This window comes from Melanerpes formicivorus, unplaced genomic scaffold (assembly GCF_026170545.1).
Source record: "Melanerpes formicivorus ecotype bairdi unplaced genomic scaffold, bMelFor1.0.p_v2 SCAF_57, whole genome shotgun sequence".
Classification (NCBI taxonomy): domain Eukaryota; kingdom Metazoa; phylum Chordata; class Aves; order Piciformes; family Picidae; genus Melanerpes; species Melanerpes formicivorus.
In genome coordinates, this window is record NW_027142409.1 from 2234509 (window position 1) to 2256044 (window position 21536).

At 44.1% G+C, this 21536-nt stretch overlaps 1 protein-coding gene across 1 annotated transcript; it reads left to right on the forward strand.

Moving 5' to 3' along the window:
* Positions 1 to 2052: 2052 nt before the first annotated feature.
* TDRD15 (tudor domain containing 15) lies at positions 2053 to 21533 on the forward strand. Its single transcript, XM_068161300.1, is given in 10 exon segments — positions 2053 to 2213; positions 2215 to 2277; positions 2279 to 3836; positions 3839 to 3875; positions 17538 to 17702; positions 18066 to 18259; positions 18710 to 19379; positions 19986 to 20219; positions 21182 to 21457; positions 21526 to 21533. Coding segments are annotated over 10 exon segments (3366 nt in total).
* The last annotated feature ends 3 nt before the right edge of the window (positions 21534 to 21536 follow it).

Consider the following 21536-nt stretch of genomic DNA (forward strand, 5'->3'; position numbering starts at 1 on the left):
AACCCAGTGCTGACCGCTTCCAGCCGCGGCCCGAGGCTCTACAGATGCTTATCACAGTACACCGCCTTCCCGCTAGGCGTTCGCGTACCGAGACGTGACAGCATCCAAAACACAACCCTCCCCTGGCGGAGGGAGGGGCTGCACCACAACCTAGTGAGAAGAAGGGAGGTGGAGCCAGGTGCTCGGCGCCATTTTCGGAACTCGTCCGAAAAAGTCGGGGAAGAGACTAGGGCCGGCCCCGCCGCCGCTCCGAGCGCACGGCTGTGCTCACCGCCGCCGCAGCCCGAGCGAACGGCAGGTCCCGCCGCCACCGCAGTTCAAGTGGACGGCCGGGGACCGCCGCCGCCGCTCCGAGCGCACGGCCGGTCCCGCCGCCACCGCAGCTCAAGCGGACGGCCGGGGACCGCCGCCGCCGCTCCGAGCGCACAGCAGGGCTCCGCCCACCTCTGCCGCCGCGGTACAGAATCAAAATCGCCTCCACCCCTCGGGCATTCAAACGCCTCATCCAGCAAAAGCCATGAGCACGTCCTCAGGGCCCTTGAGAACAGCTTTCAGCTGGAGTCCCCGTTCGCCCATAGGGAGTCGAGCTCGCCCGCTCGCCGCGGCTGGCCCTACCCCGCAGCGAGAACGGACCTGACTTTGATCTGCTCGCCACTGCTCCTCCCCCCCTTCACTCCCTGCCGCTTTTACCGCTCCGCAAAGAATAAAGGTGGGGGAAGGCAGGTCCCGCATTCTCAAGCGGTGCCCCCATTCCGGTGGTTAAGAACCACCCCTGCTTGGAATAGCAGGAGAGACTCTCTGCCACCGGTCACGCACCAGGAGTCCCACTGCAATCCACAAGAACTTAACACAGTCGCCCCAACAACAACACGAGCCCCCAACTGCCAAAAAACCAAACCGACGCCCAGAACTAAATTTAAACTCTCTTATCTTTTGCAATCTGATCTGCAGAGTAGCCACAATAACCAACTCCTTCTCCTGGCTGGCTCGCCAAGAATGTAAAGGGGTTGGGGGGCAGATACTCTGCCCACCTCAACCATCCTCTGCTACCAAGAATGTGCTGGGTTGAGGCAGCCCCCTTCCCCACCCCTGGCAACAATAAACACTCAGACAAACGGATTGCAAAAGTGATGGAAAGTTTAAATAGAAAGCAGTGAACTTTTACAGAAAAGCAAAAGCAGAGTGACAAAGAAAAATCCCAAAGCAGACCCAGAGAGACCCCATCCCCACCTGAGGGTACATCCGAGACCCCCAGGGCTCCTTCTTCCCCCTCCCACTGCTAGGCTAGTCTCAGCTGGCCAGATCTGAGACTGCCCATCCCCCCGTGGCCTTGGGCCTAGCCAGGCCCAAAGCCAGGAGACATCTCCCCAGTTACCGGCTGACGGAGGAGGAAGAAAAGAGATAGTGCTAGACTCCGCACTGGATCTTATAGTGGTGCAAAGGATTGTGGTATGAAATACTACATAATTTCCTGTGTCCACCCCTGGGCTGGATTTCTGGACACAGGAAGTAAACACTGCAGGGGGGCACCCAGCTCAAACTGTAACACAGTAACTTTTGTGAGATGAGCAGTGATTGTATAAATTACATCAATTTGAAAAGAGTTACATTTGTCTTCCTGGTTGTCTGGCCTGTCCTGTTTAACATCCCTGCTTGTCTAACCCTCTGTCTTTTGTCTACCTTCTATCTGTTGTCTTCCCCATGTCATCTCTTTCATTATGTGTGTTACTCTGGGAATAGCTTTGTGATAATGAATCATTGTCAAGTGATAAAAATAGTCTGTAGCCACAAGAGCAAGTCTAAAGGTGGTTTGTTGTGTGGTTTTGTCCCCCCCACCACCCCAGACGTTACCTGAACGTGTCTTTACAAACAGTTGTGGAGTGTTATTCCACTTGCATAAAATAAGACATTGTTCAATGTTTGGTATGCATTTTATATAAGTGTAATTGTGTTTATTACAGCATTTTGAGAACAATTTTTATATATGGAATTAGTTCACAAAAACCATGGAAAATTATTAGGTTGATCTTGCTTCTTTTCATTGCAGACAGGATGGATTCTCTGACTTTCTCACCAAACAGAGTAAATACAAATCTGAAGATAACTGGTGTAGAATGCCATCCTGAATCTTTGGTTATAGTATTTCAGGGTCAATACAAGGCAAGATGTGAACTTGACTATTACATACTACAAAATTAAATACAACGTGTGTTCAGTCAGGGGTAATGTTTACATTGGTGAATCTTGTTTGGTGGAAGATGCAGAAGGAACATGGCATAGTTCTGGAAAAGAGTAAGAATGGCTATGAGGTTTATCTTATAGATACTGGACAAGCACTACTTGTTGAAGAAACACATCTTGCTTCTGCTAGTGATGAATTCTTTCAGCTGCCTCCAAAGGCGGTTCTGGGTGTTTTTGCAAGTGTACTTCCTCTTGGAGAAAAATGGGATCCAAAAGCTGTTAACTACTTTTCATCTCTGGTAGGATTACAGATTAGAGGTCATGTGAAAACTGTTATGTCATGCCAACTGTTTATTCTAGAAGTGCCAAAGATCATTAGTGACATTGTTGAACTGAAGCTAGGAAAGCATATTGATGGAGATTCATTTTGTCTTATTGTAGATATGTTAAGAGCATTTCCTCAATAAATGCTTTGTAAGAGAGTGCCACAGGTGTTGCAACAGAAGTATCCAGTCAAAAGATTGCTTGCTTTCAGAAATTTTGAGAAACCAACAGATTTTTGGCTAGTTCCACATAATCTCTTTCCACGTCTGCCTGTTGGCAGTGAAGAAAATGTAAAAATAACTGTTGAAATAAGCCAGAACAGATTTTACTGTCAGATTCAGAAATGGCAGAAAGAGCTGAAAGATTTGACAGGAGCTATGCATTTGTACTATGAAGCAATCAATACCAAAGATAAAAAATCTGTTGATAGTTTAGGGCTACTGTGTGCTGCCAAAAGGCAGACTGGACAATGGCACAGGGGAGTGATAAAAAAAGTTTTCTCTGATTATATGGAAGTCTGGTTCATGGATTTTGGCAGTAGTGAAGTTGTGCCATCTAGTTGTGTTCAGAAACTTAAAGCAGAGTTCACGGCATTACCGATTACTTCCTTTCCATGTTCACTGTCTTGCTTCAGTAGGTGAGATGAAAAAGTGATTAAAATTCAGCTGAAAGAACTCACACAGGCTTTGATAAGACAAACTTCTGTTTGTATCCGTATTGACATATTCAGTGATGTTAAGCATTTGTATTACATTACGCTGCAAAATCAAAAACTTGCAATTAAAGCTGAACATCCAAAAAACCTGGATGAGGTAGCTGTACCATGTGTCTCTCTTTCAGACAAAAAAATCACAAGTATTGCTGAAAGCAACAAACCCTGTCCTGAGCAGTGCAGTTCACTTAAGAATTGTAATGGAAATAAACATGTAGGAAACCGCTTACCTAAGCAGGATATTCCTTTGTCAAACTGTTGCAGAAGAGCTGAAATGCGAATGAATTCTTGATATACTGCTTCTGTGGTACATGTCATAAATCCGTCTGACTTCTTCATTCAAACATGCGAATATCAGAATGAATTTCAAGCTTTGATGAGAAATATTGCAGACACGTATACCCAATGTGGAGCTGATGAAATGATCCTTAAAAACCCCAAACCTGGAGTTCTGTGCTGTGCCAGGTATACCAAAGATATACTTTATTATTGAGCTGTTGTTATTGAAGTGCTTCATGTAAACATTATTGTTTATTTTTTGGATTTTGGAAATAGAGATAGAGTACCCTGTTACAAAGTGAAAACATTGCTTCCAGAGTTTTCTTGTTTACCAGCTTTAGCTACGCTATGTGTTGTACGCTTGCTCATGTATTTCCTGGTGATCATTGTTGTGGGTTTGGGAGGAAGGCCAAGCCTTCTCCCCCCCACAAAGTGAAGGAAAAAAATTACCACAGCTAACCACAGCCAGAGGAGCAAAAGAATACTGTATTTACAAGCAGTTTTAGGGACCGCAGGGTATATATACACAATTTACAGTATTTACAATATATACACAGAAATACAGAGCAAAGCAATACAGGAACGAAATTCCCCTCCCCCTGCTGGAAGAGGGTTCCCCCCCTGTACCCCCTTCTCTCCCCTTTTTCCCCAGAGAGGGTTAGAAAGAGAGGAAAGGAGCAGTTGTTAATTAAAAGTAGTTATAAATTAGAGCAAAATGTTAGTAGGTTTGCAGACCTCACGCTTATCAGTCCAAGGTCAGTCTGGCAGAGAGCCTAGAAGCGGGCAAGGAGGAGGAAAAGTGAGCTGAGGAAAGTCTCAGCTGGACTCAAAACTTAAAGTTGCTTTCTACCAATCTACAAATGAAATTCATTTAGACCTGTCTTTTGTTGATAAAACATTCAGCCATAGTGTCCCTTTCTTAAAGGAACAGCCTCAAACGGTCACAGTCCAGCCCTTCTAAACAATTTCATTGGCTGTTCATACTGTCCATCCAATCCAAGACAATATTTACAGTTTGTAAGTAAAGTTCATAGTCCATTCCGGCTATACTCAGATGTAGATGATTCAGAAGTCCAAGAAAATCAGAAAATGAGAAAAATGGAAAACAGTTTATCTCTTCGCCGACGAAGCGAAGAAAAGGGAAACAGGGATTCTCAGGGTCTCTTAGTTGACTCAGGGCTCTCAGGGATCACAGGGTTCGTGCACCGCAGATTCCTCGTACATTCTTCCTTTGGACGCGATGTAGCTGTACAACAGTTTGAAATTAGACTCTCTCGGCTAAAGTTAAATTTCTTTGTTGAATACACTGAATTTCACCATTCTCTTGCATTACCCAATAAGTGTGACCCGGACCTTCAGCTGAAACCACCCCTCGGACAGGTTTAAGCCTCTGCTGAGGGTGAAAATACCCAAACAGTTTTACCTAACAGATTCTTTTCTCTAACAACAGGAACTCTATCACCTTCTCCTTTCTGTAGCAGATCTGAATGTGCAGGTCCAGCTCGGTTCACTGAACCTCTGCTATTTACCAGCCAGGTTGCTTGTGCTAAATGTTTTTCCCAGTTTTTCAAAGATCTACCCCCCATGGCTTTAAGAGTGGTCTTCAACAAACCGTTGTAGCGTTCAATCTTCCCTGAAGCTGGTGCATAGTAAGGAATGTGGAATATCCACTCAATACTGTGCTCTTTTGCCCAGTTCTTTACAAGGTTGTTCTTGAAATGAGTCCCATTGTCTGACTCAATCCTCTCTGGAGTTCCGTGTCTCCACAGGATTTGTCTCTCCAGACCGAGAATGGTGTTGCGTGCAGTTGCATGTGGAACTGGATAAGTTTCTAACAATCCAGTGTTTGCCTCTACCATAGTAAGCACGTATTGCTTATCACAACGAGAACATGGTAGAGTGATGTAGTCAATCTGCCAAGCTTCACCATACTTGTACTTGGACCATCTATCACCATACCACAAGGGCTTAAGTCGTTTTGCCTGCTTAATAGCAGCACAAATGTCACAGTCATGGATGACTTGTGTGATAGCATCCATGGAAATGTCTATGGATCTGTCACAAGCCCATTGGTATGTTGCATCTCTGCCTTGATGTCCTGACGAATCATGAGCCCACCGAGCTAAGAATATCTCACCTCTGTGTTTCCAGTCGAGTCCATGTCTACTTGAGAAACTCTTGCAGCTAGATCGGCCTGATGGTTGTGTTGCTGTTCCTCAGTAGCTTTGCTCTTAGGAATGTGAGCATCAATGTGTCTCACTTTCACTGTGTGGCCGGTTGACGTTGCCCCCTTAAGAAAGGGAATATGGTGGACGGAAGTTGGTAAACGGAAGGAATAGTCTAAACTAATTTCATTGGACGAGTGGGAGGAAGCACTTTATGAGCTGGGACTATACTGAGTTTCTCCAGCACCTTATCTTCAGTCTTGCTTCCGCCTCTTCTTCAGGCAACAGCTTTCTGTCCTGGGCTTTCTGCCAAGGCTTCGGCCTAGAGGCTGATAAGATACCAGGCCTGTATATTAACTCCTTTCCAATTAACACAAAACTGCTTTTAACTTCTTTCTTTCGCTCTCTCTCTTCTAACCTAATCTGGGGAAAGGGGGGAAAGAGGGGAAAGAGGAGGTGGGGAACCCCCCTCTCTGCCGAGGGGGTCACTCTCATTTCTGTGTTACTCTGTTGTATATCTTTGTATATATTGTAGATATTGTAAATTTGTAAATATCTCCCTGCAAACCCTACATCGCTTTGTAAATATAGCTCCACTGCTTTGCTAATTCAGCTTGCGAGTTTTTTTTCTTTCCCTTCAATTTTTTTTTCCCTTTTACTTTACAAAGGGGGAAGGGAGGAGGCTTCTTGGCCTTACCCCTTCCATCCCACGACATTTTTTATTGGCGTACCCAACGTGCAGCAGATAATTAGTTTAATTTATTATTTGATTGATTTAGTGTTTTCTAGCTGAATTAGCAAACATGAAGGTATTGTGGTTTGTGGAGCGATTATTCTTTTCAATTTTTGGGGCTCTGATTTACAGGTATTGCTTGGGTTTGATTTTGGATTACCTGGGTAAATATTTGGTGCGGACAATTTATATGTGGGTTATGTATAGAGTTAAATTATGGTACGGAAAATGTATTAATTTCCTATGGCCAGTGAGATACAGGAATGTTACCTCCACCACTCTCCCAATTGAGATAAAGGGTTTTAAGATTCCGCCTGAGGAGAGAGTAACTTTAGGTGATGCCTGGGATCCAAAGGTGATTTATGTGATGTGTATAATTCTGCTGCTGGTGATAACTAATGTGTTTTCTCTGTATTCCTTGTGGCGAGAGAAAAAGGTGTCCAGAGCTTGTTTTGTTATTAAAACTAGATCAAAAAGAAAACGCCGTGGCTCTCGATCAGTCCCAGAGTCATCTAGTGACGAGGACTGTGGAGAGCCCGTGTCAGTTAAAAAGAAGGCTAAAAAGTTAATTGGTAAAGCAGCTCTAAATGACTTTGCTGATTCTGGCAAGCAGCCAAGGGCATCGGCTGGTATCAACATGGCACCTACTCCTTCTCCCACTCCTTCTCCTCCTTCTTCTTCTCCGTCGGCCATTAACGGAGCAACGTCACTTCCACCCACTCCCTCGGTGGGACCGGAAGTCACTGCCCCAGCAGCTGATTTATCTCAGGACCTGTCAGCTTCCATTAAGGTGGCTGTAAATTCAAACACAGCTCCAGTTAAGGTGGCTCCTTTAAAGACTAGAGCTGGAAAGGGCAAAGATGGAGAAGAAGAGGAGGAGACTGATCCTGGTGAGGGGCCCTCTACTCTAAAAGATCCTGCTCAGGAGGAAGAGAAGGTTTGTTTTAAAGATCTAGCTAACCTAGTGAGATCAAAGCAGGATAGAGATGAAGCTAGGAAAGCAGCTGGCAAAGGTGGTTCTCAGCTTAAAGAGATCCTTAGGAGAATGACAGCAGGATTATACGGGCAAAGAATTCAGGGAGATGAGGAGGAAGATGATATTACGGACTGTTCTTCTCCAAGGGAGGAATTGCGAAATGTCCGTAAAGATTTCACCAGGGCAGATAAGGAGCCAGTTCTAGCTTGGCTTAGTAGGTGTTATGATACAGGTGCTTCAGCTCTAACAGTTGGAGACAAGTCAGCAGCTCAGTTAGGAACTCTCTCAAGGGACAATGGAATAGATAGACATCTAGGCGAAGCTCTCGGTAAGGTTAATCTGTGGATACGCCTTTTAATAGCGGTTGCCCTGAGATACCCTTCCCGAGATGATCTTCCATGGAATCCTAAACCCTGGACTACCATAGATGAGGGAATTAAGCGCTTGAGAGAATTTGCTGTTAGAGAGCTACTCTATGGTGAACATGAAACTTTGAATCCTGATGACATTCCTGTGGGTATTGGTCTTGCTAAAAAGATCATCAAACTTGCTCCTTCCAATTATGCAAACATTCTGGCAAGCAGAATTGTGTCAAGAAGTTATGGTGGAGCTTCTCCTACGGTTGGCCAATTCAGTGATCAAATGAGACAATTGGAGGATAGCATGACACGTGGTTCTTTGGTTTCAGCCATTGAAACTCTGTCTGGAAAGATTGAGAATTGCATGAAGGATCTGAAAGATTCCATATACCAATTGGCACAGAGGGATAATTTCAATTCTTCCTCCAGGTGGGTACAAGTCTCATCTGTGAGGAATACACGTCCTCCAAGGAGGTCATTCCAAAACAGGACATTCCAAAACAGGTCATTCCAAAACAGACCACCAAGGCAATCACGTAGAACTATTTGGATAACTCTGCGTGATCAGTTTGGTGAGAATATGAACCGCTGGGATGGCCAACCAACTTCTAATCTTTTCAGGAGACTGAGGGAATTGCAAAGTGGCAGAACCCAAGGTAGCAATACCAGAAGGGTAGCTGTTACTTCCACAGTTCCCCAGAATGACTCTTATGGCTCCAACAGTGGCTCCAGTTATAACATGCAAAGTTATAACCCTGCACAATATGTGCAATGCACATGTGCGCATGTTCCCCATAACTAGGGGTGCCCTGCCTCCCGCCAGGGGGAGGAGAGGGATAACAGAGATAACAGAATCTATTGGGATGTGTACATCCAGTGGCCTGGCACTTCACAATTTCGGAAGTACAGGGCCTTGGTTGACACAGGAGCTCAGTGCACCATAATACCATCAAATTATCAGGGATCAGAGTCTATAACTATTCTGGGAGTCACTGGTGGATCTCAAGAATTAAGTAAGGTAGAGGTTAATATAAGTTTAACTGGTAAACAAAGGAGAAAGCATACAGTTGTGACCGGACCTGACGCACCTTGTATTTTGGGAATTGATTTTTTGAGAGAAGGGCGTTTCAAGGACCCTAGAGGTTACAAATGGGCTTTTGGAGTAGCTTCAATAGAAATTGATGGACAAAAATTGAAGCTATCTGCTAGACCTGAGCTTTCTGATGAATCTGCAGTTGTGGGACAACATAAGATACAGGACATTAAATTGCCAGTTGCTTCTCAGACTGTGCATCACAGACAATACAGAACCAACCGTGACTCTTTGTTGCCCATTCAGAATCTGATTCGTCAGTTGGAGAGTCAGAAAGTCGTCAGCAAAACTCATTCACCTTTCAACAGTCCAGTGTGGCCTGTGCGGAAGCAGAATGGAGACTGGCGTCTGACGGTAGACTACCGAGCCCTAAACGAAGTGACACCACCTATGAGTGCAGCAGTACCAGACATGATGGAACTGCAGTATGAGCTGGAATCCAAAGAGGCCAAATGGTATGCTACCATAGACATTGCTAATGCATTTTTCTCTATTCCCATAGCAGAGGAATGCAGGCCTCAGTTTGCTTTCACCTGGAGAGGAATCCAGTACACTTTCAACAGGCTGCCAATGGGCTGGATCCACAGCTCAAGCATCTCTAATGCGGTGATCCACGATGCTCTGGAGAAAGGCGGTGCTCCAGAAGACATCCAGTTCATCGATGATATCATCGTCTGGGGTAAAACTGCTGAGGAAGTCTTCGAGAAAGGTAACAAAATCATTGACATTCTTCTGAATGCAGGTTTTGCCATCAAACGAGACAAGGTGAAAGGACCTACCACAGAGATTCAATTTCTGGGAGTGCGATGGCAGGATGGACGCCGACACATTCCAGTGGATGTGGTAAATAGAGTCTCTACCATGGCAAGTCCCACAAACAAGCAAGAGACCCTACGTTTCTTGGGGATAGTGGGATTTTGGAGACTTCACATTCCTGGATACAGTCAGATTGTGAAACCTCTGTATGATGTGACTAGAAAGAGAAACCATTTCCACTGGGGACCTGAACAACAAGCAGCCTTTGACCAGATAAAGCAAGAGGTAGTTCAAGCAATGGGTCTGGGACCTGTCCGAGATGGTCCAGACATTAAGAACATTTTGTACACGGCTGCAAGTGACAATGGTCCAACCTGGTGCTTGTGGCAAAAAGCTTCAGGTGAGACACGTGGACGACCTCTTGGTTTCTGGAGCCGAGGTTACAGAGGTTCAGAGGCTAACTATACTCCAACAGAGAAAGAAATCTTAGCTGCCTATGAAGGAGTAAAAGCATCTTCTGAAGTGATTGGAACTGAATCACAACTTCTTCTAGCTCCCAGATTACCAGTTTTGAATTGGATGTTCAAAGGCAAGGGCTCCACACCACATCATGCCACAGACTCAACATGGTCTAAGTGGATGGCTCTGATAACACAGAGAGCTCGAATGGGAAATCTTGAAAGACCTGGTCTAGTGGAGGTGATCTCAAGTTGGCCTGAAGGCATCAACTGTGCCAAACCTCCAGAGGAGAAAGTAACTCGTGCTGAGGAAGCTCCTCCTTACAATGACCTTTCTGATGATGAAAAGAAATACGCTTTGTTCACAGACGGTTCCTGTCGTCTTGTTGGAAACAAGCGAAGATGGAAGTCTGCAGTGTGGAGTCCAACACGCCGAGTTGCAGAGGCGAAAGATGGAGAAGGAGAATCCAGTCAGTTTGCAGAGGTAAAAGCTGTCCAGCTAGCTCTCGACGTGGCTGAACGTGAGAGATGGCCAAAGCTTTATCTCTACACCGACTCATGGATGGTAGCCAATGCTCTATGGGGTTGACTAAAGAACTGGAAGAAGAGTGGTTGGCAGAGAAAAGGAAAACCCATTTGGGCAGCCAACCTGTGGCAGGACATTGCTGATCGAATCGAGAGAATTCCAGTGAAAGTGAGACACATCGATGCTCACATTCCTAAGAGCAAAGCTACTGAGGAACAACAACACAACCATCAGGCAGATCTAGCTGCAAGAGTTTCTCAAGTAGACATGGACTCTAATCTTGATCTCGACTGGAAACACCGAGGTGAGATATTCTTAGCTCGGTGGGCTCATGATTCGTCAGGACATCAAGGCAGAGATGCAACATACCAATGGGCTCGTGACAGATCCATAGACATTTCCATGGATGCTATCACACAAGTCATCCATGACTGTGACATTTGTGCTGCTATTAAGCAGGCAAAACGACTTAAGCCCTTGTGGTATGGTGACAGATGGTCCAAGTACAAGTATGGTGAAGCTTGGCAGATTGACTACATCACTCTACCACGTTCTCGTTCTGGTAAGCAATACGTGCTTACTATGGTAGAGGCAAACACTGGATGGTTGGAAACTTATCCAGTTCCACATGCAACTGCACGCAACACCATTCTCGGTCTGGAGAGACAGATCCTGTGGAGACACGGAACTCCGGAGAGGATCGAGTCAGACAACGGAACTCATTTTAAGAACAACCTTGTAAAGAACTGGGCAAAAGAGCACGGTATTGAGTGGATATTCCACATTCCCTACTATGCACCAGCTTCAGGGAAGATTGAACGCTACAACGGTTTGTTGAAGACCACTCTCAAAGCCATGGGAGGTGGATCTTTGAAAAACTGGGAAAAACATTTAGCACAAGCAACCTGGCTGGTAAATAGTAGAGGTTCAGTGAACCGAGCTGGACCTGCACATTCAGATCTGCTACGGAAAGTGGAAGGTGATAGAGTTCCTGTTGTTAGAGAAAAGAATCTGTTAGGTAAAACTGTTTGGGTATTTTCACCCTCAGGAGAGGCTAAACCTGTCCGAGGGGTGGTTTCAGCTGAAGGTCCGGGTCACACTTATTGGGTAATGCAAGAGAATGGTGAAATTCAGTGTATTCCACAAAGAAATTTAACTTTAGCTGAAAGAGGTTAATTTCAAACTGTTGTATAGCTACATCGCGTCCAAAGGAAGAATCAACGAGGAGTCTACGGTGCACGAACCCTGAGATCCCTGAGAGCCCTGAGTCAACTAAGAGACCCTGAGATTTCCCTGTTTCCCTTTTTCTTCGCTTCGTCAGCGAAGGAATGAACTGTTTTCCATTTTTCTCATTTTCTGATTTTCTTGGACTTTTGAATCATCTACATCTGAGCATAGCCGGAATGGACTATGAACTTTACTCACGAACTGTAAATATCGTTTTGGATTGGATGGACAGTATGAACAGCCAATGAAATTGTTTAGAAGGGGTGGACTGTGGCCGGTTGACGTTGCCCCCTTAAGAAAGGGAATATGGTGGACGGAAGTTGGTAAACGGAAGGAATAGTCTAAACTAATTTCATTGGACGAGTGGGAGGAAGCACTTTATGAGCTGGGACTATACTGAGTTTCTCCAGCACCTTATCTTCAGTCTTGCTTCCGCCTCTTCTTCAGGCAACAGCTTTCTGTCCTGGGCTTTCTGCCAAGGCTTCGGCCTTGAGGCCGATAAGATACCAGGCCTGTATATTAACTCCTTTCCAATTAACACAAAACTGCTTTTAACTTCTTTCTTTCGCTCTCTCTCTTCTAACCTAATCTGGGGAAAGGGGGGAAAGAGGGGAAAGAGGAGGTGGGGAACCCCCCTCTCTGCCGAGGGGGTCACTCTCATTTCTGTGTTACTCTGTTGTATATCTTTGTATATATTGTAGATATTGTAAATTTGTAAATATCTCCCTGCAAACCCTACATCGCTTTGTAAATATAGCTCCACTGCTTTGCTAATTCAGCTTGCGAGTTTTTTTTCTTTCCCTTCAATTTTTTTTTCCCTTTTACTTTACAAAGGGGGAAGGGAGGAGGCTTCTTGGCCTTACCCCTTCCATCCCACGACACACTGGAATTCTCTCGATTCGATCAGTAATGTCCTGCCACAGGTCGGCTGCCCCAATGGGCTTTCCTTACCTCTGCCAACCACCCTTCTTCCAGTTCTTTAGCCAACCCCATAGAGCATTGACTACCATCCATGAGTTGGTGTAGAGATAAAGCTTTGGCCATCTCTCACGTTCAGCTGCATTGAGAGCTAACTGGACAGCTTTTACCTTTGTGAACTGACTGGATTCTCCTTCTCCATCCTTTGCCTCTGCAACTCGGCATGTTGGACTCCACACTGCAGACTTCCACCTTCGCTTGTTCCCAACAAGAAGACAGGAACCGTCTGTGAACAAAGCATATTTCTTTTCATCATCAGAAAGGTCATTGTAAGGAGGAGCTTCCTCGGCACGAGTTACTTTCTCCTCTGGAGGTTTGGCACAGTTGATACCTTCAGGCCAACTTGAGATCACCTCCACTAGACCAGGCCTTTCAAGATTTCCCATTCGAGCTCTCTGTGTTATCGGAGCCATCCACTTAGACCAGGTTGAGTCTGTGGCATGATGTGGTGTGGAGCCTTTGCCTTTGAACATCCAATTCAAAACTGGTAATCTGGGAGCTAAGAGAAGTTGTGATTCAGTTCCAATTACTTCAGAAGATGCTTTTACTCCTTCATAGGCAGCTAGAAACTCTTTCTCTGTTGGAGTATAATTAGCCTCTGAACCTCTGTTACCTTGACTCCAGAAACCAAGAGGTCGTCCACATGTCTCACCTGGAGCTTTTTGCCACAGGCGCCAGGTTGGAGCATCGTCACTTGCAGCCATGTACAAAATGTTCTTAATGTCTGGACCATCTCGGACAGGTCCCAGACCCATTGCTTGAACTACCTCTTGCTTTATTTGGTCAAAGGCTGCTTGTTGTTCAGGTCCCCAGTGGAAATGGTTTCTCTTTCAAGTCACATCATACAGAGGTTTCACAATGTGACTATATCCAGGAATGTGCAGTCTCCAAATTCCCACTATCCCCAAGAAACGTAGGGTCTCTTGCTTGTTGGTGGGATTTGCCATGGTAGAGACTCTGTTTACCACATCCACTGGAATGTGTCAGCGTCCATCCTGCCACCGCACTCCCAGAAACTGAATCTCAGTGGTAGGTCCTTTCACCTTGTCTCGTTTGATGGCAAAACCTGCATCCAGAAGAATGTCAATGATTTTGTTACCTTTCTCGAAGACTTCTTTAGCAGTTTTACCCCAGACAATGATATCATCGATGAAATGGATGTGTTCTGGAGCACCACCTTTCTCCAGAGCATCGTGGATTACTGCATGACAGATGCTTGAGCTGTGGATCCAGCCCATTGGCAATCTGTTGAAGGTGTACTGGATTCCTCTCCAGGTGAAAGCAAACTGAGGCCTGCATTCCTCTGCTATGGGAATAGAGAAAAATGCATTAGCAATGTCTATGGTAGCATACCATTTGGCCTCGTTGGATTCCAGCTCATACTGTAGCTCCATCATGTCTGGTACTGCTGCACTCATAGGTGGTGTCACTTCATTTAGGGCTCGGTAGTCTACTGTCAGACGCCAGTCTCCATTCTGCTTTCGCACAGGCCACACTGGACTGTTGAAAGGTGAATGAGTTCTGCTGACGACTTTCTGACTCTCCAACTGACAAATCAGATTCTGAATGGGCAACAAAGAGTCACGGTTGGTTCTGTATTGTCTGTGATGCACAGTCTGAGAAGCAACCGGCACTTTAATGTCCTGTATCTTGTGTTGTCCCACAACTGCAGATTCATCAGAAAATTCAGGTCTAACAGACAGCTTCAATCTTTGTCCATCAATTTCTACAGAAGCTACTCCAAAAGCCCATTTGTAACCTTTAGGGTCTTTGAAACGCCCTTCTCTTAGAAAATCAATTCCCAAAATACAAGGTGCGTCAGGTCCGGTCACAACTGCATGCTTCCTCCATTGTTTACCAGTTAAATTTATATTAACCTCTACCTTACTTAACTTTTGAGATCCACCAGTGACTCCCAAACTAGTTATAGACTCTGATCCCTGATAATTTGGTGGTATTATGGTGCACTGAGCTCCTGTGTCAACCAAGGCCCTGTACTTCCAAAATTGTGAAGTGCCAGGCCACTGGATGTACACATCCCAATAGATTCTGTTATCTCTATTATCCCTTTCCTCCCCCTGGTGGGAGGCAGGGCACCCCTAGTTATGGGGAATATGCCCACATGTGCGTTGCGCACAGTGTGCAGTGTTCTAGCTGGAGCCATTGTTGGAGCTACCAGAGTTGTTCTGGGGAACTGTGGAAGTAACAGCTACGCTTCTGGTATTGCTACCTCGGGTTCTGCCACTTTGCAATTCCCTCAGTCTCCTGAAAAGATTAGAAGTTGGTTGGCCATCCCACCGGTTCATGTTCTCACCAAACTGATCACGCAGAGTTATCCAAATAGCCCTACGTGATTGTCTTGGTGGTCTGTTTTGGTTTGATCTGTTTTGGAATGACCTCCTTGGAGGACGTGTATTCCTCACAGATGAAACTTGTATCCACCTGGAGGAAGAATTAGAATTATCATTTTGTGCCAATTGGTATATGGAATCTTTCAGGTCCTTCATGCAAACTCTCAATTTTTCCGGACAGAGTTTCAATGGCTGCAACCAAAGAAACATGTGTCATGCTATCCTCCAATTGTCTCATTTGATCACTGAATTGGCCAACCATAGGAGGAGCTCCACCATAATTTCTTGACACAATTTTGCTTGCCAGAATGTTTGCATAATTAGAAGGAGCAAGCTTGATGAGCTTTTTAGCAAGAAATTCCCACAGGAATGTCATCAGGATTCAGAGTTTCATGTTCACCATAGAGTAGCTCTCTAACAGCAAATTCTCTCAGGCACTTAATTCCCTCCTCTATGGTAGCCCAGGGTTTAGGATTCCATGGAAGATCATCTCGGGAAGGGTATCTCAGGGCAACCGCCATTAAAAGGCATATCCACAGGTTAACCTTACCGAGAACCTTGCCTAGATTTCTATCTATTCCATTATCCCTTGAGAGAGTTCCTAGCTGAGCTGCTGACTTGTCTGCAACCATTAGAGCTGGAGCACCTGTATCATTACATGTACTAAGCCAAGCTAGAACTGGCTCCTTATCTGCTCTGGTGTAATGTTTACAGACATTTCTTAACTCTTCGTGTGGTGAAGGACATTTGGAAATGTCATCTGACTCCTTTTTTGCCTCCTCTTCCTCAACTGGTTGTCCAAATTATCCTGTTGCCTCTCTCCTAAGGATCTCTTTAAGTTGAGAAACACCACTGCTAGCTCCTGTCCTAGCTGCATCTTTATCCTGTTTTGATCTCACTAACTCAGCTACATCTTTAAAACAAACCTTCTCTTCATCCTCAGCAGGATCTTTTCTAGTAGAGGGTCCCTCACCAGGATCAGTCTCCTGCTCATCTCCTCCATTAGCTCTTGGATCCTCTTTTGCCTTTCCACTTCCTTAACTGGAGCTGTGTTTGAATTTACAGCCACCTTAACAGAAGCTGACAGGTTCTGAAACAGATCAGCTGCTGTTGGAGTGGCTTCCAGTCCCGTCGTGGAAGAAGGCGGAAATGACCTTGCCCCGTTAATGGCCAAAGAAGAAATAGGAGGAGGAGAAGGAGGAGCCGCCATGTTGGCAGGTGCTGCTGCCCCTGGTAGCTTGCCAGTATCAGCGGCAAAACTGTTCAAAGCAGCTTTTCCTATAGACTTTTTAGCTTTCTCTTTAACTGACACAGATTCTCCACACTCCTCATCACTGGACGTCTCTGGGACTGTCCCAGTGGTATGCGGCTTCTGTTTTAATCTATTCTTAGTAATAAAACATGCTCTGGACACCTTTCTGTCCCGAGGCAAGGAAAACAGCAGATACACATTAATTATCACCGAGAGCAGGATTACACACATCAAATAAATCACCTTTGGATCCCAGCCATCACTTAAAGTTACTCTTTCCCCTACTGGGATCTTAAACTCCTTTATCTCAATTGGGAGAGTGCTAGAGGTCACATTTCTGTATCTCGCTGGCCAGAAAAAATCCATGCAGCGTTCATACAGGAGCCTGACCCTGTACATAAACCACAAATAAATTTTGTGCATCAAATGTTTACCCAGATGATCGATAAGGAGTCCCAGACAATATTTGTAGACCAGAACCGAACATATTGAGAATAGCAATTGCTTAAAAATCCAAAGCATCTTCATGTTTGCTAGTCCGGCTAGAGCAAGCAATAAAGCAATAAAGCAATAAATCAAGCTAATTGTCTGCCCCACTTTGGGCGCCAAGAAAAAAAAATGTTGTGAGTTTGGGAGGAAGGCCAAGCCTTCTCCCCCCCGAAAGTGAAGAAAAAAAATGACCACAGCTAACCACAGCCAGAGGAGCAAAAAGGGAAAATGCTGTATTTACAAGCAGTTTTAGGGTATGCAGGGTATATATACACAATTTACAGTATTTGCAATATATACACAGAAATATACAGCAAAGTAATACAGGAACGAAACTCCCTTCCCCCTGCTGGAGGAGGGTTCCCCCCCTGTACCCCCTTCTCTCCCCTTTTTCCCCAGAGAGGGTTAGAAAGAGAGGAAAGGAGCAGTTGTTAATTAAAAGCAGTTATTAATTAGAGCAAAATGTTAGTAGGTTTGCAGACCTCACGCTTATCAGTCCAAGGTCAGTCTGGCAGAGAGCCTAGAAGCGGGCAAGGAGGAGGAAAAGTGAACTGAGGAAAGTCTCAGCTGGACTCAAAACTTAAAGTTGCTTTCTACCAATCTACCAATGAAATTCATTTAGACCTGTCTTTTGTTTATAAAACATTCAGCCATAGTGTCCCTTTCTTAAAGGCACAGCCTCAAACGGTCACAATCATGTGTGGGTTAAAAAGGCGATTGATTTCTTCAAAGAAATTGTGTTTAATAACCTTCTGCTACTTCATGTCATTGGAAAGGAAAACGGCAAGCATATTGTTAATGTATTATATAGGGATGGTTTACAGCAAGTGAATGTTGTTAAATGTATGGTTCAAGCTGGATATGCTGAATACTTGGGAGAGACACCAGACTGTGTTCTAAATTTAGGGGAAAAAAGGCAAAATCTTAATACCCACAAATATTAAAAAAAGAAAAAAGTAAATGTACAGAGCATATCTAATGTTCATAAAAATAAGATGCCTGGAAATACAGAAGTATTTCAGAAGCAAAAAACATTAAGCATGTCTTCAGTGCTGAAAGAACCTGTTGTACTGTCTTGTTTTGGCAAAGGTAGTATCTCTACAAGGCATAAATTGGTACCTGAGGAAAAATTATTTTACAAAGAGTTTGTTTTTAAACCAGGAGCAGTTCTTGAAGTGGTATGTTCTTGCTTTGTTTCTCCAGCAGATTTTTCACGTCAGTTGCAAAGCAAACTGCCAGAGCTAAATAACTTAATGGAACAAATTCAGACTTACTATAAAGAACATACCAGTCCTTATAAAAGTGGACAGGTTGCTTGTGTGGTTAAATATGCCAAAGATGGGAAGTGGTACAGTATCGGGACGGAGATTGGAGTCAATACAGCTGACCAATATGATCGAGTATTGTTACTTTATTGTTCCAGTATTGCAGGCCTATGGTGTAGGCCTATGGTGCGAGTATAGCACAGTAAAGCATAGAAGAAGAGAAAGGAAAGGCAGAAGTGCATAGCAAGGGAACTTCTACAATTTATATAAATTCAGAGTGCCTCGTTGGCATGGCTCCATTGGATCCCTATGAGTGACCACACATTGCACTATTACAGATTATTGGTCCAACTACTAACGACACGCAAGGTTTGTTGATGCAGGTGCATGTCCTGTTGTTCCAAGATAACTTTTTATGTTTATAGCTACCAGTGCCTTGTTTTAGTTACATGCTGCAGGCACAGCACTGTTTTGCTACACTGCTAGCTGGCTCTGCATTTATGCTGAGCATGGCCTACCACCATGTCAGGCTCTAGGCCTACACTGCCAGATTGCTCACACTGCTCATTGCTGGCATTGCCACAGTACAGAGCAACTGTTATGCAGCAAGTATCCACAGATGAAGCTGATGTGGTTTTTGTAGGCTATGGTTATCGAGAAAGAGTTTATCTCAAAGATCTTCAAGATTTCCTAACTCTGGAAAGTCAAGCATTTTGGTGTGGACTTAAAAATGTACACTTACAGACTAAGTAATTTCAGTGGTCTGAAGAAGCATGTAGAAATTTTGAAGACTTAATTTCTGCTTCCAGGGTACCACTGACTTGCATCATTTATGCTGTTGTTCGTGTGAACCCCAACTGTTTATGCTATATTGTTGACTTACAGACTCCCTCTGTTACAGCTGAGGAATTCCTTGAAGAATGTGGTCTCACGCAGTCTGTTTCTGTTGATCTGAGAAACCTTGCATCTTTGGGTTCTCTGTACAGTTTTTGCTACTCATCTTTTAATACAAAAATTGGAAGAGAAGAGGTGGTTTATATAACTCACCTATATAGTCCGTCAAAATTCTATTGTCAGCTGAATTGAAACAGTGAAACAATAGAGGCCTTGGTGAAAAAGGTTAATGTCGTATGTGAAATGTCAAAGAATGCAAAATATGATACCAGCAGTACATGGTTATGTATAGCCAGATATTTTGAAGATGGTCTCTTCTATAGAGCTTTGGCTTTTCCTGTGAAATCAACATCCTATCTATGTGTGTGGTGGGTGGAAGGGTAAGGCCAAGAAGCCTCCTCCCTTCCCCCTTGTAAAGTAAAGGGAAAGAAAAATTGAAGGGAAAGAAAAAAAAAACTCACAAGCTGAATTAGCAAAGCAGTGGAGCTATATTTACAAAGCAATGTAGGGTATGCAGGGGAATATTTACAAATTTACAATATCTACAATATATACAAAGATATACAACAGAGTAACACAGAAATGAGAGTAACCCCCCTCGGACAGAGAGGGGTTCCCCACCTCCGCTCTCCCCTCTCTTCCCCCCCTTTTCCCAGAATGGGATAGAAAGAGAAAGAAAAGAGAGGAAAAAAAAATTAGAAGCAGTTCGTGTTAATTGGAAAGGAGTCAATACAGGCCTTCTATCTTATCGGTTTCAAGGCCGAAGTCTTGGCAGAAAGCCCAGCACAGAGACAGAGCTGCACTGTGGAGGAGCGGAAGCAAGACTGAAGATAGGGTGCCGGAGTGCCCAGGATAGTCCCAGCTCACTCCCAGTTCAGAAGGTGCTTCCTCCCACTTTACCAATGAAATAGTTTAGATTATTCTTTTCCGTTTACCAACTTCCGTCCACCATATTCCCTTTCTTAAGGGGACAACGTCAACCGGCCACAATGTGCTAACTTTGTGGATTTTGGAAGTAAGAGTATGGCAGAGAGAGACCAGTTGATACCTATTCCTGACATTACCACTGACCTATTATTCACACCCATGCAGGCTATTAAGTGCTGTCAGTCAGGTCTTAGAGAGACAGAAATTTCAGCAAAAGTTACTAAATGGTTTGAGAAAACATTTCATGATAAACTGCTGAAGGCTGTAATTATAGTTTCATAGTTTCATAGTTTCATTCAGGGTTGGAAGGGACCACAAGGATCATCTAGTTCCAACCCCCCTGCCATGGGCAGGGAAAAGAAGGTGGTGGGGGCATTTGTCCATGGCATCTGTCCTCCTAAGGAGCCATCATGCTTAGACAGCCCTGCTTCCCAAGACTGGTCATCATCCTGCTGATGGGAAGTAAAGACTAACATCTCTCTCTCTGTGCTTTTGCTTCCATGAGGTTTATTGCTTTTACTTATTATTGTTATTAAATTGCTTTTATCTTATCGCTGGGTTTTGTTATATTTCTCCCCTCTCCCTTGTCCATTTAAGAAGGGGAGTGATAGAGCAGCTTTGGTGGGCATTTGGCCCCTAGGTCAGGGCCAAACCACCACAACATGGAAGACCCTTTCAAGCCTTTGACAAATTTAAATAGACCAGCTACAGCTACTCTAACAGAAGTTAATGGCATGATGAGGACTTCTGAGAGACATAGGCAAGACCAGAATATCTCCTTCTACTTGGTGAACTGAAAATTCTGAAGCTAGTAAGCTGCCCTTGCTACTTGTCAACGATGACAAAGTCCACTGACAACATTTGATTTGTAGATCAATAACTTGGAAGACTTTTACTACTCAGAATCTGATGCAGTCAGTGGATCAATAGAAGTATTGTTTACTGATAGGTTATAATAGTTAGACAATAGATATTTTTATCTGTTGTGACAGAGGAGATTGTACCACTGACTTCATAAAATCCTCTGAATTGTAACAAGTCAATGACAACTGAATCAGAATGTTGCTGTTATCCATATTTACATGCATCTTGCACAGAGTAAATAGTGTGCATTTTAAAGTCCTGATGTTACCCTGTGCTCCAGACAGTAGTATATATGCAAGTGCTTCCCAATGGGCTCTCTTTCTATTACTTTGCTCATTTTGACAGTATCCATTTGTATCCAAACATTTGTATCCAAAGAATCAGATGGACAGCTTGTTGTGGACTTGTATGATGGACAGGTCAGTGTAAGTCAGAAAACTGAAGAAAAAATATTGGAAGAATTTCCACTGAAGAAATATACAGGAAAACGTACTAGAAGTAACAAAGGAGTGATACGTCACATGAAAGATGACAAAGACCTTAGTAAAGTAGTTGAATTGAATGTAGCTGAAATAGTCCAATTGAAAACTGAAGTGAAATCCCAAGTGTATAAGTATTGTGAGACAAATTTTGAGCAGAATTTTGGAGGTGAAAAGCAAACTGCACTTAGTACACAAAATTTGTGTTGTGGGTTCTCAAAACTACTTACTTTACAGAACAGTGAAGA